Here is an 18,864-nt window from a genome sequence, read left to right on the forward strand (position 1 = left end):
TCTCAGTATGGCTGCAACTCTCACTCTTACAATGACCTATGAGGTCCTCCCACCTCCTTCCACTCTCCCCCTCACTGCACTCCAGCTCCTCCGGCCTCCTGGGTTCTCCTCAAACACACCGGCTACTCGTCTCACTGACAGAGAGGGCTTCAATCCCCACACCTATGGTCCCTCTATCTGAAACTCTTCTTTCAGATGCCATATGATCCACTCCTCACTTCATCGAGGGCTCAGATCAAATGTCATCTCAGAGAAGTGTTCCTTATAAATAGCAACTCCTCCCTCCTTACACCCCACCCTCAGCCCAACCTTGTTTTACTGTTGTCCATGGAGCTCAAACTAATACCATATCACATACTTATTTGTGTATTTACTTACTGTCTATTTCCTTTTATCCCAGGCTAGAATATAGCTCCATAAGGACGAGAAGTTTGTTTGGGATTTTTTTGGTGTTCTGTATTTTTTTTTAGTTTTATAAACTCACCAAATATATATATATATTTAATTTCATTTGTCTGTTTTGTTTACTGGAATATTCCAGACACAGAGAACAGTGCTTAGCATGCAGTAGGCATGGCTCCCTTCACCCCATGTCCTCACTTGTTCTTCTATATTTTCATATTGTATACATTTTTATAAACCCCCTACCAAAGTATAAATTGGGGTATAAATTAGTGAAATAATTATTTTAAAAAGAAATGAATCAGAGGGGATTGCCTTTCCCATCATTAACTAAGTTTTTGTCGCTAGCTATCACATCAGCTGACAACCCCCCCCCCACACACACACCAAAAAAAAATCACAGGTTTGAAACAGAAACCAGGCAAAAACAGTTGTGAATGACAATCATTTTGCCTGGCACTTAGTGATCCAGGGACCCTACCCTCGTCGGCCCTTCCCAGTGTTCCCCATCACTAAGAACCCATCCCCACCCTAGTAAACAAGAGAGAGTGTAGGCTGAGACTTTTTCATGTTCCTAGACCCTGGTTGGTTTTTAAAGCTCTTTAGGAATAATTTTATATCAAATTCCAAATCTTCAATTTGAGAGATATGGGGCTGGTCTCCCACAAGGTGGATGCCCTCTTAGAATTTTCATGGAATGAAGAGAGTATGTGATTCTCCAACCAAGGCTTTTCCCTCACGAGAAACTGTCCCCCAAAACAATGCCTTAAATAACTGAACAGCGTATTTAATGAGCACTTCTCACCATAAGCCAGGGTCATTTCAGTGAAACATTGCTCAGGTACCAACAAGCCAACATTTAACAAAATAGACATAGAGAAAAGAACAAATCCATACAAATCCATACACTCCAACACACCCAAACATGTCATTAAGCCCCCAAAGGCATTTTCCCCTCTTTAGTTAAAAGCAATTAATTCACGTGTATACTCAAAATCATAAAAATAAAGAAAAAAGATTAGCATAAATCTTAGTCCTATAATTAAAATTAACTGTGTTTATCAATAGAAGCGACCGCTCCATGCATTATTCAAGGCCTCCTGCTAGGAACCAACAGCAAAAGAGAATCTCAATAAGTCTGCAAAAGTTCAACAGGTAAGAAATCTCAATTTATCTTTGTTTCCAAAGAGGAAGTCAAGGTGAATAAACCAGACAGGGAAGCCACTGCTGATTCTTCTCCTAGTTCCCAGAGGTCTCCCCCCAAAAATAGCATCACCACACTCTCAGAAAGTACAGAGACCCCTTTTTATTTAGATAGAAAAGGCATTTTTAAGCAAGGTAAATCAGTTCAAAAGTGTTGACTTGTAACCGAGCAGGACCCTATGGGGCCTTCCCGGGACAGACCCCTCCCCATATCCTCAGCTTAGCTCCTCTCTGTACCTAGACAACAGTATTTGATGCACATTTCCCGAGTTATTTTACAGATGTGAAAGTCCCCACCAAATGGAAGATGTTCACTACTTGATGATCACGAGCACATGGTCCCCAGGCCTCCTGGAGCCCGAGGACTGATAATGTTAACCCCTGTGACATCACCCTGTTGCCTCACCATCAGCCAGTCAGAGAACTGTGCACGGGCTGATCCCATAACCTGCGACACACCTCCCTCACCTGGCTTTTAAAAATGCTTTGCTGAAACCTGTGGGGGGAGCTCGGGGTTTTTTTTTGAGCGTTCCCTTGCATGGCCCTGCGATAAACCTTCCTCTGCTCCAAACTCCGACGTTTCGGTTTGTGTGGTCTCACTGTGCGTCGGGCAAAAGAACTTGCGCTAACAGACTTTCAACAGGGAAGCTTTCAAAGTACCCGGAGAAACTGAACAAAACTGCCTAAACCACTTTGGCCAACAGAGTCCCTCTAACAAGCCAGAATTAAACCGTCTGAAACTCGCATCCCCACTTCCCTCTCCCAACAAAACCCGTCCTTTTCTGAACTTAGGAACACGTTCACAACCTTTCTAATACGAAGAATTTTTTAACATCAAAATTTTACCACCTCCACCCAACATAATAAGGGATTGAACTTGATTTTATTCTTTGAGAAAGCACTGTCAGAAAAATTATATGCAAACTAGGAAAGTAGAACGGGTAGGCAGAATGCCCTTTTGTATCATGTGGAGGAAAGGCCACCCAAGGATGGTATAGGGTAGGGACTGCCATACGATGACCCATAGGCCAAATCCAGCTCACAGCCTGTTTTTGTGCTGCCAAGAAGAAAGGGGGAAAGAAGGGGAACAAAAATATGAGATGACAAGTGTATGGCCCATGAAGCCTGAAACATTTACTATCTGGACCTTCAGAAAAAAAATGTGCTGGTCCCTGGTGTAGGGGAATGAACTTAGTTCATCTCACTACTTACTACTGATTAAAGAAAGCTTCCAAACTTAGTGAAGTTTAAGCTGTAGATTTTTGTCTGGGAAAGATATCGAAAAATTCTCTCCAGTGGAATATATATAGACATACCTCAGAGAGATTGTGAGTTCGGTTCCAGACCCCCACAATGAAGCAAATATCGAAATAAAGCAAGTCCCATGAATTTTTTTGGTTTCCCAGTGCATATAAATAAAAGCTATGTTTACACTATACTGTAGCCTATTAGGTATGCAATAGCATTATGTCTAAAAAAGCAATGTACATATCTTAATTTAAAAACATTTTAAGGCTAAAAAATGCTAACCGTCATCTGAGCCTTCAGCAAGTTGTAATCTTTTTGCTGGTGGAGGGTCTGAAATATTGCGAGAATTACCAAAATGTGACACAGAGATACTAAGTGAGTAAATGCTGCTGGAAACATGGCCCCAACAGTCTTGCTTGATACATCATTGCCATAAGCCTTCACTTTGTAAAAAACACAATGTCTCTGAAGCACAACAAAGCGAAGCACAATAAAACGAGGTCCACCTGTGTGGATGTTGCCTCCCATTTCAGTTCTACAAGGATCAAGCCAACAGCCACTGCAGATGCCCCCTCCAAAGTCTTCTTGGGACACTGATCTGCTTTTGGTAACAGATTGTAAAGTTTCTTTATCTATTAAGTAATCTGTTGTAACTTTCTGTATTTGCCTTTAAAATCTTTTATTGTCACTTTGATTCAATGAATAGATATTGTTTCACAGTGACCTATGATCCTATTTGACCAAGTGTTTTAAAACCATTTGCTATCTTTGACTAAATTTCCCAAGTCAAATTCTAAATGAAATCATTTTGACCTCTAGCTAACTTTGGGATGCTTCCAAGGGCCCTTGAAACAACCCAAAGAGAGGTATTAAACTTACTAGACTTATTTGGTATGTTAAATTACATGGGAAACATTGTCAAATAAGTGGTGATAAACCTTCTTAGGTTATATTATATGGGTAAATGTCATTAATATAGATATTCCAAAAATTATATGGAATTCCTAAAAATCTGGTATATCCTGGTATAATGTTACCAGTCATAATTCTGGTTATTATCTTAAAATGTTGTATGTCCTAGAAATAACCAAGGTTCTTATCAACTGCATTATAATATGCTTAAACATGCCATTTTAAGTCTTTTGTCACTGTGTCACCGAGTCCAAGCTCGCTCTGCTCACTGCACGACAGGCCAGTAAGTCCGAGACACGGTGCTGAGGCAAGGAATACGACTTTATTCAGAAAGCCGGCAGAGATGATGGCAGACTAAAGTCTCAAAATAACCATCTTATCAGGGTTTGGATGCCAGTTTCTTTTATAGCACAGAGAGGGGGAGGAGATGAGGAAGAAAAGCAAAAAGGCCATAAGTTTTGCAAATATCACCTGGAATGGCCAGCCTCGGGGAGGGGATGTGTTCATTTCTTCTTTCTTGTAGCCATCCACAGATGGACAGGGTCAGGATGTTTGCCTAACAAAGGCACTTTGGTTTAACATTCAGGCAGAGGGGCAGGGTTCCCCGAGGCAGGCCATTATGTATATAGACAGTATCCTTTTAGTGAATAAAAGCAGCAGAAAGCAAAGGTTAAGGTAAAAGAAACAGATCCAACATGTAGTCAAGATTTGGCTCTTCCCTGTTACAATTCCCCAATGTCAATGTCCATTCCACAATCTTGTGGAAAAACGGGTGACGAAGTCAGATGGATCTTCCTGGGAGTGTTCACCATCAGTGCCAGTGTTCCAAACGTTGTTTCTTTTGTTCCTCTCTGGAAAGTGTCTCCTTTACTCCTGTAGTCTTAAAAAAATATTCACAACCTAAAAGTTGAGAGTTATGATCTATTCAGTGGGAATTTTGAGGGCTTCAATCCCAGGAGGCAGCATCTCAAGTTAAGGAATTCCACGCTTTTCTATGTATGGGAAAATGCAAGAGTCTGAGCTCACTGAAATCACTCCCTTGATATGCACCTCGGCTATCTGGGGCCTGTATCCTGTATTTTCATACCCTGAGTTTCCTCAGGGCTCACAGCTCACACTGGAGGGCTGCAATCACTAATGACTGATGTGGCAGGAAATATTCCATTTCTCAGATCCTCTCCTCTTGGTCAGGATTTTTACCAATACTGGGAGACATTTCATGATCAAATTTGTCCCACGGCACTGGGAGGTTCATCCCAGATCAGGCGAAAATTCTTGATATGACACTCCAGGTGCTAGTTTTCAGATTAGGCCCTACTGATAATTAAAGATTCTCTGGATCCTCTATCTAATTATGATCCAGGAGACATTTTCCCTTGTTGCTTCTTCCCATACCTAGAATCACACTATTACAATTATTTTATGTTCTAAATGTGATCTATTTCCTCAAGACATTTAGCCATAGAAGTTTTGTTGGAGGCCTGGTTATGCACTGGGTACTTTAAGAGACAACAATCTTATAAAATAGGATCTAAGTAATGCAGCTAGTAACATTGACAAAGACAGAGTGTAGCAGGGAGACACAAAGCACACACAGTTGGCTTACAAAGGTATAATTTACCAAAGTACTGTAAGTCATAATTAGTTTAAGGGGAAGGTTTTCCTTATACCTGGAAAACACAGATTTAAACCATTTTTCAGATAGAAACCATAAAAATTATAACCATATTCACCAGTTTACTCAGTCTTATGTAACTAAATCCTTCTTGTTAACAGCTTTATGAAGCCAACAGGTTTCCCATTAGAATTCTTCAATTTCTTACCCAGTTCACCACTACGGTCTGAAAGTCAGAAACTTGTATTTATCCAAAGCTCCTTTCTATAAATCTTCTTGAAGAGGAAGCATTTTTGCAAAGGTGTCAGAGTGAAACCATAACTGTCTATAATGACCAAAGACTTAAGGAGGCACGTTTAAATCTGATTACAATGCAATTGACAAAGTAACTTGGTTACTGCTGTGACATGGAACACTTTCAGATAATAACTAGAATTATGACTGATAACATATTACCAGGACATACCAAATTTTAGGAACTCCATATAATCTCTAGAATACCTGTATCATTTGCCATACAATATAACCCAAGAAGATTTATTACTTATTTGACAACACTTGCCATGTAATTCAACTTACCAAGTGAACCTAATTCGTTAATATCTCTCTTCGGGATGTTTCAGGGGCCCTTTGAAGCATCCCAAAGTTAGCCAGAGGTCAAAGGAGCTTCATAATGTGATTTGGGAAGTTTTGTCAAAAAAATGTCAAAAGGGTTTAAAGCAGTCAGATAGGATCACATGTCACTGTGAAACAATAGTTATTCACTTAACCTAAGTAACAATAAAAGATTTCAAAGGCAAATATAGAACAGATCACTTAAAAGGCAGAGAAACTTAAAATCTGTTAGCAAAGGCAGTTCAAAATCTTAAGAAACCTTGTCTTCTTAACAAAGAGAAAAGCCACATTCAAGTTTTGCAACAGCTTACTTTTAAAATTTATTTACTCAAACTTATTTTAAACTTAGTCAATCCTGACCATGAACAAAACTCTTTTCTTGGGGTCCACTTTCCATAAACCTTCCATCACTTAACTCATTTTAGCACAATTCTAACTTTCAAGTTGTCAAATATCTGGAGAGATTAATTTTAGATAGACATTCCTGAAAGATAATTATTTTTTAGTTCACCTAAAGCTCTTATCTCATTTGCATTTTCTTTCCTTAAAAGTTTCTTCACATCAAGTTACTTTCCTTGCTGACAAATTTGCAACAGATATAACAAGATTTTATTTAGCTTATATTAAACCTAGGCACAATAGAAGTATTATACCTGATGACTCTAATTACATGTCTGTATTAATTAGATCAACAAACAAACATTAATTCTGAATATGTCTCAGTTCACGTGAACCTGAAACTCATTTAGCTTAATTTTTCTTGTATTTAGAATTGTTTGGTTTGTAAGCGCTTACTTTTCTTTAAGCCAATTAAATAGAGCTCATCCACAAGTCAGCCTCAGCAATGTTATCCGAAGACAAAGACACATACAAGGACACAAGCACACAGAGACATCATAGTTCTCATTTCAAAATTTCAGCCCTGAGTCAGGTACAGCAATGTAAAACCCATCAGTTTACAAAAAGAGGTTGGATTAAAATTAGGTTTCTGGCAGATGGAACAAATCAAGCTCACTTGTCTAGATGGCTGAACTTTTATAGAAAAGACACTTAGGTTTTTTATTTAGCCTTGACAAGTCAATTTCTAAATTACTTTACCCTCTTTTCAAAGTTTGCATTTTAAAAAGATGGCAGAGATGAGGGTTCCTGAGAAGACCGGATAGGACATTTGCATCTCAAAGATAAAGGAAAGTTTTTCCTAGGATGACTTTGTTTCCCCTTTATTTAATATTTACAAGCCTCTTAAGATAAATAGGGAAGGTAGTCAATCAACTTGTTCCCCACTGTCAAAGTTACCTGGGGCTCCTGTGGGGAAATTAGAATCTGACTCCTCAAGTCCAAGGGAGTCCCCCTGGCCTCTTACAGGATGTCAGCGCAAGGGAAACTGCCCTACTGCGGAACCGGCTCCCAGTCCAAACTGGGGGCCCTGTGGAGTCTTAGCTGGTGATACTAAATCAGGCTCCTGTGCTCCAAGGGTTAACAAAGAAACTTCTATTTGATACCCACGGGTAGGGGAAACAGGAGGCAGTGAATATCATGGCGGCATGGGGGGTGGGCAGTTGGAACAACTGCCGGTGCAGCTTGCTCTTTTGCAAAACACTTCTAACTGCGAGATCGTGTAATAATTGAGTGAGCCATTCAGGAGCCATCGCTCTTCTGATCATACATATTGGGTCCACATTCTATTACAATAGTACATCATGTCTCTCTTAGAGGCTCACGGCTATGTTTAAGCCCATTTATCTAATATACGCCCCAAAGGGCTCTCCTTCGGGATGGATGGAGTATTTCCCATTTTTTATAAGTTTGATAACACCAAAACACAAAAGACGCAAACTAATTCTAACACAAAAGGCCCAAACAAATTCTAGCATCGATGCACACAAAACCAAGACCAAAACCAACGGTTCCCAAATCGGGTAGACTTACCCTGCAAAACCAACAAACTAGTTCCCTACTGAACCGGTCCCAAATCAGGTAGAGTCTGATGACAAGTCCCCCCTCCAACAGGGTACCCCAATCAAACAAACTGGCTTATCCCGTAAAGGAAAAGCCCAAACTGAGAGGGGAATATGTTCCGGGATGTGCACGCCGGAGCGACTTACCCTACAAAATCGAGTTCCCCAACTAGCGACACAAAAGGATACACAAAACCAAAACAAGATCAAGACCACAACCAACAAACCAGTTACCGAATTGGGTAGACTTACCAATCTCTACAAAATCGAGTCCGTGGACTCGCGGAAGTTGGTCGGTTCCTTGCTTCAACTGCCAAGCGCTGGGGTAGCTGGTGCCGCTTTGGGTAATTTTGAAGGGAAGACCCTCAGGACAAATGGTCCTGGCGGCAGCCAGGACCTTGCCCCAGTGTTCCCTGACCGGGGCCGGCTGGCCACGAGCAGCAAGGCTCCTGGCTGGCCAAGCCAAACTTGTTACCGAGTCCAAGCTTGCTCTGCTCGCCGCACAACAGGCCCATAAATCGGTGACAAGGTGCTGAGGCAAGGAATACGACTTTATTCGGAAAGCCGGCAGACCGAGAAGATGGCCGAAGTCTCAATATTTTAAATATTTTGACTAAATATTTTGACTAAAGTCTCAAAATAACCATCTTATCGGGCTTTGGATGCCAGTTTGGATGCACAGAGAGGGGGAGGAGATGAGGAAGTAAAGTAAAAAGGCCATAAGTTTTGCAAATATCACCTGGAATGGCCAGCCTCGGGGAGGGGATGTGTTCATTTCTTCTTTCTTGCAGCCATCCACAGTTGGAGAGGGTCCGGATGTTTCCCAGAACAAAGGCACTTTGGTTTAACATTCAGGCAGAGGGGCAGGGTTCCCCAAGGCAGGCCATTATGTACAGACAGTATCCTTTTAGTGAACAAAAGCATCGGAAAGCAAAGGTTAAAGTAAAAGAAACAGATCCAACATGTAGTCAGATTTGGCTCTTCCCTGTTATAACTGTTTTACTCTGATGCTTTTACAAAATGAAGATCTTCAAGAAGATCCATAAAAAGGACTTTTTGACAAATATAAGTTTCTGATGACTTTTAGATCATACTACTAAACCGGGTAAGAAATTACAAAACTAATAGAAAACCTGATGGCTCCATCTAGATCAACAGGAATTAATCACATGGAACTGAATGATAAATATAATTTATAATTTTATGCCTTTTTGTCTGAAATATTAGTGGCTTTTAATCTTTGTTTTCCAGAAAAACTTTCCGCTTATGCTAACTATGACATACAACATGTTGATAAAGTTTACCTTTGTAAACAAAGATGAAACATTATCTTTTTCTCTCTACCTGATCCCCCCCAGGATTTGGCTTCTCCAGCTGGCTCCCCTCTGGACTTGATGGCTTACTGCAATCCAGATTACAACTAGTTATACTAATCATGGTTTTAATTTGTTCTCTCTTTGTTGTTTCAAACTGCTTATGTTTTGTATCTCTCTGCTGTACTATGACCTTATTAATGTTACTAGCTATATTGTGGATATTCTATTTCATAAGATTGTTGTCTTGGGACTTCCCTGGTGGCGCAGTGGTTGAGAATCCGCCTGCCAGTGCAGGGGACACAGGTTCGAGCCCTGGTCCGGGAAGATCCCACATGCTGCGGAGCAACTAAGCCCGTGCGCCACAACTACTGAGCCTGTGCTCTAGAGCCCACGAGCCACAACTACTGAGCCCGAGTGCCACAACTACTGAAGCCCACGCACCTAGAGCCCATGCTCTGCAACAAGAGGAGCCACCCAATGAGAAGCCCACGAACCGCAACGAAGAGTAGCCCCCGCTCGCCGCAACTAGAGAAAGCCCGCGTGCAGCAACAAAGACCCAAGGCAGCCAAAAATAAAAAATAAATTTTTTTAAAAATTAAAAAAAAAGATTGTTGTCTCTTGCATTACCTGACGTGTAAACAGGCCTCTGACAAAATTAATGGTGGCTAAACATCTTGAGGCCACTGATCACATATATAACTCTATATAGAATAACTGTACTAGTACAACTCCAGACATGGAAAGAACCAATAAGGGAAAACATTTCCTGGATCGTAATAAACTAGTAAGACAGATGATCCAGAGAATTTTAGGTTATCAACAGGGCCTGATCCAAAAATAGCATGTTGAATGGCCTGTCAACAAAATCCCCATCTGACCTAGGCATGAGATTTCCTAATACCGTGGGACAAATTGGTCACCAAATGCCCTCCAAACCTTGGTCAAATTTATGACCAAGAGGGGGTGCTGTGGAAGGGAACGCTGTCTGCCATTCCAGCTCTACACAGATCAAACCTGCATCAGCCACTGCAGCTACCCCACCACGGTGCACCCTGAGGGGAAATCAGGATGGAGAAAAAGAGCAAGCTTTCTGTGCTCTGGATACTAGCCTTAGATAGACAGTTAAGATGCATATCTAAGGAATAATTTCAATGAGCCCAGACTCTTGCGTCTTCCCCTACATAGGAAAGTACTAAAATCATTAACTTGAGATGTCTTTTCTTTGTGATTAGCAGTAATCTTTTAATGTTCTACTACATGTTTTTCTTCCAGCAAAACACTCCTATATATCCTGGCTCCTTCTCTACCTCTTCAGAGCAGTTCCTCAGAGCTACAGTCCTCAGTAAGGTCCCCGCAGAAAACTTCACTTGAAACTTTCGGGCTGTGCATCTTTCTTCTGTCAATACCTGTAACCTCAAGGAGTCATGATCCTGATAGACACTAGTTTTATATCTAACTCAGCCATCAAATTATCTTTAGGTATCTTTTAAATAGCTTTTCAGATGCTTTTGAACCAGTAATAACAACTAACTGGTTCCCTAATTAATGAGTCAAAGAAAATCTGTAGTATGTGTTCAGTTTTTATGTACGTGACAGTCATCATTTACCTTTTTGAAAACTACAGTTCAACCACACATCATGACCGAAAGCAAACTCTAGATTCAGGAGTGCAGTTAAATTAATTTATATTTTATAAACCATTATAGCATCTACATCCACTTGAAAAGCAGTAGTTATCATGAGGCCATGACACGTTATTTAGTCAGTCTTCAGAGTGCTCAGAATACAGACACACCAAAAGACTCCTCGAAACCACCACCAAGACCCCGGGGCTCTGCAGCCTTCTGGTGAGACACCAAAACTGAGTTTTCCAACTGAATCTTCCTAACTTGAATAATGTGTTTCATAACCCACCCCTAACAACAGAAGGAAAAATGTCATCCCCAATTGACCAGCATTTGACTCACAAACACCCTATATCTTCAAACAGTCTCCACCCCCAACAGCTTGATTTCCCTCATTCCTGCTCTGAGAAAAGACCCGTGTGTGTGGTGGGGATTGGGGGCAGATTTGGAGCTTTAAGAAAACTACTCAATTCCCAAAAAGAGAACAAGGAGGATTTGAGTAAATCAGTAACAGCTCAAGGCAGCTGATAACGTGGACAGAATCTTAAAAGCTCTACAAATTGCCTCCCCAGCCCCAGCCACCTCGAAATTACCAATCCACCTGGACTTCTCATTTGTGTACTGCCTAAAACAACAAATATCAAACACTTCCCCCTAAGCTTAATAGTTCTCAGTCATCTATACTTCAGTGTAAATTAGTTTACTCCAAAGTGGCTTCCTCTTAACTTCCAAGAGAACCACTGAAAAGCACAGGTGCTGACATGGGGGATAAGAATGAGAGCCCTAGGACTTCCCTGGTGGCGCAGTGGTTAAGAATTCACCTGCCAATGCAGGTGACACAGGTTCGAGCCCTGGTCCGGGAAGATCCCACATGCCGCAGAGCAACTAAGCCCGTGCGCCACAACTACTGAGCCTGCGCTCTAGAACCCGCGAGCCACAACTGCTGAAGCCCGCATGCCTAGAGCCCGTGCTCTGCAGCAAGAGAAGCCACCGCAATGAGAAGCCCGTGCACCACAACGAAGAGTAGCCCCCGCTCACCACAAGTAGAGAAAGCCCGCACGCAGCAATGAAGATCCAACACAGCCATGAATAAATAAATAAATTTTTTTTAAAAAGAATGAGAGCCCAGGTGTTATTAAGTACGTGTGTACTGCTTTCAAATAGACCACTGGGGCTTGGCTTCCCTGGGCGCTGCGCCTCTGCTCTCCAGATCCTATTCTGGCTGCATTCCTCAGGGAGCCCCACCACTATGTAAATGAAATGTCTCTCTGCTCCCCTTGCTGGAAAATCCTCAGCTGCAGCAGGAGATGTCTGCACCATGACAGCGATGAGGCTGAAGGGGCCAGCGCAGGTTCTGAGTAATCACAGACTAATCACATTTTAATTACGTTGGCAATCAGTGAGTTCTTAAAAAAAAAAAAAAAAAATTAAACGCTCATTAACTGCAACACAGAAACAGAAATAATTTTGCAAATGACAGAAGCCCAGATAGGTCAGACTGATGACTTGATTTCCCACTTCTTAAAAATGTAAAAAACTCAACAGAAAGTTAAGTGCAGCTCTTAAAACAGGTAGGACATGACAATAAATAGAGCCTTCTGAAAAACAGGCTCCTGCCTCCGTTCCAATTTAGAAAACTTGAAATATGATGACTCAATAGGGGGCAAAGGAGAAAATGCAGTGCTCAAAATCAGCCAGACCTGAATTACAAGGTGGTCCTACCATAAGCAAGTCGGTAACCTTGTCAGCTACCACTTTCTCATCCGAATACCTTGCTGTAAAAGCGCCAGGGAAAAGCGGCAGAGGAAATGCCTGGCACTTAGTAGACATTCAATAAAGGACAGCTACTATTTCACCAAGTGTTAATAGCACAAATCCTTTTAATCAAAGTAGATAACATTTAAATGAAAGAGTTTCATGCAATGACATTACTTCCTCATTCAAAAAGATGGCAATAGTAATTTTTAATTACATATTCCCTAAAGGAAGAATTTGATACAAGTGCTTCTTTAATCCCAGTCACTGTTTTCCAATTCAAACACCTACCTTGTCATTATTTTCAGCGTTAACCTGCTGGAGTGATGTCCCAGCGGCCGCGATCCTCCATCTTAAAGTAAGAGTAACCTAATATTGCTGTTTAAAATGGTGGTTCTCAAACTTAAGCTGAATTAGAACCACCTGGAGGGTCTGTTAAACCACACCTCGCTAAGCCCGCCCCCGGAGGGCCTAATTCAGTAGGTCTGGGTGAGGTCCAAGAATCTGCATCTCCAGCAAGTTCTCAGGTGACGCTGATTCTGCTGGTCTAGGCCCACACTCAAACCATGGCTTTGAAGAGACCAACCCTTCCCTTCTCGGCTCGGACATGCCGACAGGGGAGGGTACATGACAGACTCTCACATTCCCAGAACATCTGCTGAGAACTCTGGGACACGACTCTTTCTGCTGGAAAGATACAGTAGTAGGAGGTGCTGGCAGCCATCTTGTGGCCATGAGGGAGAGCCTGTCTGAGACTGGAACCAACCCCAGAGGCAAGAGATATACTCATATAAAAGGGCTTGAGTCCTGGGGTCAAGGGCATGCCCAGAGTCAAGTCTTTCTGGGACTTTCCAGCTTTTATATTACAAGACACCCTTTTTTGCTTAGACAAGTTTGGCTCAGCAATCCTGCTACTTACAAAAGAACCCTGAAAACACTGTTGTTGGTTTTACTTGGTTTGTCTGTTTTGGCTCTCCGTTTTGCTCCTAAATAGAAATCACCTAAACCTTTAAATTGTCCTCATTACCCCCAAGTCAAATGTCCAAGCCAATTCACCAACCAAAATAAAGGTAAAAAACAATGTTTTGGGAATGCAAACACCTACACAGAATACAACACATCTCCCGGAGTGGAACCTATGAATTTAATGTAATTCTAATCAAATCCCTGGAGAATGGCCAATTACAAGACCAGGAACTTTCCAAAATTCAGCAGGAACAATTGAGAAAATATAATGGGGAAAAATGTTATTCATAAGTAACACAGAAAATGTAATTCTGAGAACTAAACCAAAAAGGCAGAAGACGTTTATAAAGAAAACCGTATAGCTCTGCAGGGGTGGGAGAAGGGGGATACGAAGCAAAGGAAAAGGGTAACATGTTTCTGGCCAGAAAAACTCAATATTGTAAAGCTAGGAGGTATTCCCAAACTAATTTACAGTATTTGAAACTCTCATACAAATCAATAAAAAAAAAATTCTAAAAACCTCAATAAAAATGGGAAAATGGGCAAAGGAAATGAGGAAGCGATTAACACAAGAAAAACAACAACTAGGCAATAAAGATATAAAACACATGAAGAGTGCTCGACCAACAGCACTGTTGGGAAGGGCAGGGCACAGGAGCACAGGGCTGTGTTTTGGGCGGGGCAGGGGGTGGGGAGGTTGGTGATGGGATCATCTGTATTCACATCTCAAAAATACGCAGTTTTGACCCCAAAACTTCACTTCCAGAAGCTTACCCTAAAGAAATAATAAGGGAGAGCTCAAGAATGTTCATTACAGCATTAGTTTTAATAGAGAAAAAAGGAAGGGAGGGGGTGGAGGAGGGAAATGAAAGAAACTGAAAAGTTGAACAAATGTTTATCACCTGAATAGAGATTGAAAGAGGCATTTGTTGTACTTCTGTGAACTGCATTCATCCTCTAAGAAATGTGTTATTTAAAAATCACTGCCATCACCTTCTGAATGTGCAAATAACCCCATTATTTAAAACTCTTTCTGAAATCATCTTTTATTTAAACAACAACTAGGCTAAGATTAGGTATATACATTATGGTACAATGGAATATTAATATATGTTCAATGACCTAGATTTACATAATGTACACCCACAGTTACAGAAAGAGCAGGCTATAAAATAGCATGTATAGTGTAAAGTAGATACGCCACAAGGATATCTTGTACAGAACAGGGAATATAGTCATTATTTTGTAATAACTATAAGTGGAGTGTCAGCTATAAAAATACTGAATCACTATGTTGTACACCTGAAACTAATATAATATTGTAAATCAACTATACTTCAAATTTTTTTAAATAGCATGTATAGAATAGAATGCTATATTCTTATAAATATACATTTTTATATTCATTTTTATATATTTGCAAAGAAAGGTCTAAAGAATATACACAAAACATTTAACAGTGACTGGGTTATGACTGGGTAGCAGGATTGTAATTTTCGTTTTCCTCTTTTCCTATATCTGTATTTTCTCCAGTTGCTAAAATTATTATACATCCTTTTAATTATAGGAAAAAGAAACAGCATAAATGTTAATTTTTGTAAAAGGAAAAAAAGTGACATATGAGTTCAGGTGCTAATGCAGCAAAGTACAAGAAATTATCTTTTCCCTTTCCTGTGAGAGGGAATAGAATAGAATACAGCAGTACACTGCTAATTCCTCCAAATGGTACTTAGTGGAGGTAATTTAAAAAACTATCCCTGTGACCACTACCACCTGGCATTCATTTAATTCTTCATTCAGTCATTCACTTGCTGATCACCTCCCATGGGCCAGACACACGGCTGAAAGGTTACTTTAAAAACGTCTGTTCTTCTATAAAATCCAGTGCAGAATGCATTTGGTGAGTTAGGGTGGTTTATGCTTTTTTCATAATTAAATTTTTCACCTCCTACTGCCCTTAGATTCTGCATATCCCATACGTGATTTCTCATAGTGCATCACTGTCTCCTTCCCCACCCTCACCCATAAGTGCCGAAATTTGGGAGCGATGAGGAGTAAAGCCATAGAGTTTGGCCCAGAGTGCCTTTAAATTCAAGGGTGGTGAAAAACATCATCATGACATCCTATTCAAGGATGCAACTCAAAACCCAGGAGTATCTGCAGGTCACCCTGAGTTCAGTAAGCCCGAGGAGAGGCTGTGGCTGTTTTGTATAATTAATGACCTTCTCTGAGAGAATGGTTGGTCCTTCCAAGCTCCATCAGAACACAGGAAACCCTAATGATCAGACTCTCCTTCCCTCTGCAGCCAAATACCTTGGCAGCTTTACAGCGGCCCCATCTTGTGGTTTATTCCTTCTGCAAGAACTCACCTTCCCTAAAGAAGAGTCCATTACTGAAAATCAAGGAAGGAGTGAACCGATGGGCATGTAACACATAATAAATCCTGCTCGTGAATTATTGAATAATGCTTGTCCGTAACAGCTTTTAATGTCTCAAGCAAGCCAATGATTTCCGAAAAGTAATACAAGACCCTTTAGATGAATGTGGAAGTCAGGAGAACTACAGCTCCTCCTTTTCTAGTCTAGTTGGATTAAAACAACTTCAGTGAAGAAATTTCTATTTTATATAAAAGAAGAAGAAAGTTTCCCTCCCCCTCTCTGTCTCTAGAGCTATATCAATACATATACGTTAGGTCTGGTAAGACCATTAATGAGTACAGCTACAGCCATACGATTATAGGAGCAAATGCTGTTATGGTAAATTTAATTAAATCCAATTATTATTTACTTGGTACTTTCTATGCACTGGACACCACAAGCTTTATAAAAGTAAAATAGCCTCTGTCCTCCATGAGCTCCCAGTCAGCTGGGAGACACAGGTATTCACCCAACTAATTTTATCTCAAGATGAATCTGATACCTCTAATAACAGAAGAACAAACACTACGTTACAGTGGCTACAGGCACAGGCTCTGCAGGCAGGCTGCTTGGGTTGGAATTCTGGTTCTACTTCTCACCAGCACAGTGACCTTGTCAAGTTACTTTGCCTTCTCTGCCTCAGTTTCTTCATCTGCAGCATGGAGATAATAATGGTACCTACCTCATAGGGTTACTGTGAAGATGAAACGTGACCCAAATGGAAGGATTGTTAATATTGGTATAATTACTACCAGCATGTGAGGTAAGGAGGGACCAATTATGACAAGAACCTGGGAAAGTGGTCCAGAGAAATGGAATCTGTGGCCAAGTTCTGAATAACGATGAGGATTTCAGTGTGCCGTGATGGGAAAGAAGGGGCAATTCGCAGCTAAGGATTAGCCTGAACAAAGGCCTGGAAGTAGGGAGAAGAGGGTTGAGGACAGATGAGTAGGCTGGTGGTGTGGCTACCATACCAGGCACGCAAGCTGTAGGTCTGGGGGGTGCAGAGGAAATAACACTGAGAGCCAAGCAGGCTGGGACCTGACCGGAGGAGACGATGGCTGCCGGGCTCCGATTCTGTAGGCAAGGACAGCCGGAGAAGCAGGGTATCACAGTGGTGAAGAACACGGATTCTGACTCTGAATCTTGGCTCCACCTCTGAAGAGCTATGTGACCTTGAGCAAGGTTACCTAATCTTTCTAGGCCTCTGTTTTCTCACTTGTAAAATGGGTGTGGTGAGGATTAAATGAGTGCTTAGAGCCCTACTCGGCACAGAGTGACATATGTAAGTGCTTGCTGATGGAAGGCACCCCTTGGGCCTATGGCACCTCTTCCTGCCATCCAGACAGCCCTTCAGAAAATGATCAGGAGGAGGTATGAGCAACGACAGGGTCAAGGTTATAAGACTGCTGTTCAACTCTTTAAAAAATACCACCACGAAAATAAATGCTCTCTTTTGGACAAAAACGTTCATGGTCCACGATGAAATTTCACCTCAAATGATAGACAAAGTCAGAGCCGGCACTAAACTGAGGCACACACACTACCAGGTGACACGACTGAGTCTGCCCAAGACTTCCTCAGATCACCCTGGCCTATGCGAAGTGGCCAAGTGCACCATTTATGAGAAGCTGGGATCTGTGCTAACTTTTAAATGATGGCAAAGGTTTTAATATTCAGGAGTGGGAGGGAAGGGCACGAACCGAATGTACAATCACGACAGCTCAGACAATCCCTAAGTCAAGAACTTACTTCCAGATCCATCCTTGACTCTAGGTCCTTCAGGCTTGGCTTCAGAAATAATGTTCGCATTGGCGTTATTCTCCATCTCGATCACAAAGTCACTGTCTTCCTCAAACTCAGGGTGGCTAAAGATCCAATCCAGTGCTCTTTCCAGGTTACTATTCTAATAAAACAAAACATTTTTACGATGTATGCAGTCCCGGGCCCTCATTATATCCTGACCATTTGAACCAGGATGTCAAGCAGATAGGACAGGAGGCTTGAATTCATTAGTCCTAAGTGCCTCTGAGTAAGAAGCTCTGACCCTGCATATGAAACACACTTTCCGTGGACATTCTGCAAGTCTCCCAACCGAAGTCTGTAACTGGATTCGCTGGAAAACAGCTCACAGCAGCAGGTCAGCACTGCAAAGCCCATATCAGTCTTAGCATTTCTGTGGGCTGATGCCGATAATGATGGGAGGCAAAATGCCAAAGAGAAAGGCATCTGTTTCAGTGCAGCCCTTTCCAAAGCCACACTAATTGCACACGCTATCTTCTCTACCAGTTGTATTTTGTGCAGATAACCATGCAGGGTAGAGGGAAGCCAACATGAGTACTGTGTCAGAGCTCCTCTCCTAAACGTTGGCAAAGTGGTTGAATTGCAGTAGAGACAAGATTGATGCCTTGATTAATGATGACAACACTGGTTAGTTAAGTTACATTGTTTTAAACTGAACTCCATGTAATTCAAATCAATGGACCAAAAAATCATTTCTGTCTTCTCCCTTTGTGGTATCACTTGGTGAGTTAAAGAATTTGTTTAGATGTAGTTAGAATCTCCAATTAAACAGTCAAGCAAGTAAAATAACTGGGGCATAAGCAAGTACCCCACGTACAACAAACTCTGGTTGAGACATTTCAAGCACTTTAAAGGGAAACAGATTTTTCCAGCCACGCTGCCCGGAGCCAGGAGAGAGCCGCTGTGACCTCAGCAAGGGACCTCAGCAGGCAACCAGTCAGGATAAGCAAGAAGGAATTAGGAGCAGATATCCACTCAAAAATGGATTATGGTGTGAAAAAAAAAGTACTTTCCCTCAATACTAAACAG

General features: G+C 41.4%; 1 protein-coding gene across 4 annotated transcripts in view; it reads right to left on the reverse strand.

Annotated features, from left to right (window-relative positions):
* USP13 (ubiquitin specific peptidase 13) overlaps positions 1-18,864 on the reverse strand; it is a 120,278-nt gene that overhangs the window by 8,728 nt on the left and 92,686 nt on the right. For 2 of the 4 annotated variants that reach the window (XM_082393953.1, XM_082393954.1), the window contains exon 19: positions 17,785-17,938. In XM_082393953.1, coding sequence (XP_082250079.1) covers positions 17,785-17,938 — 154 coding nt within the window. Of the gene's footprint in view, positions 1-4,236; positions 4,666-8,590; positions 8,858-17,784; positions 17,939-18,864 lie in introns of those variants that run through there. The other 2 variants (XR_014245176.1, XM_082393955.1) reach the window with 2 other exon arrangements.

The sequence above is a fragment of the Balaenoptera borealis genome (assembly GCF_965194805.1).
Source record: "Balaenoptera borealis genome assembly, chromosome: 5".
Lineage (NCBI taxonomy): Eukaryota > Metazoa > Chordata > Mammalia > Artiodactyla > Balaenopteridae > Balaenoptera > Balaenoptera borealis.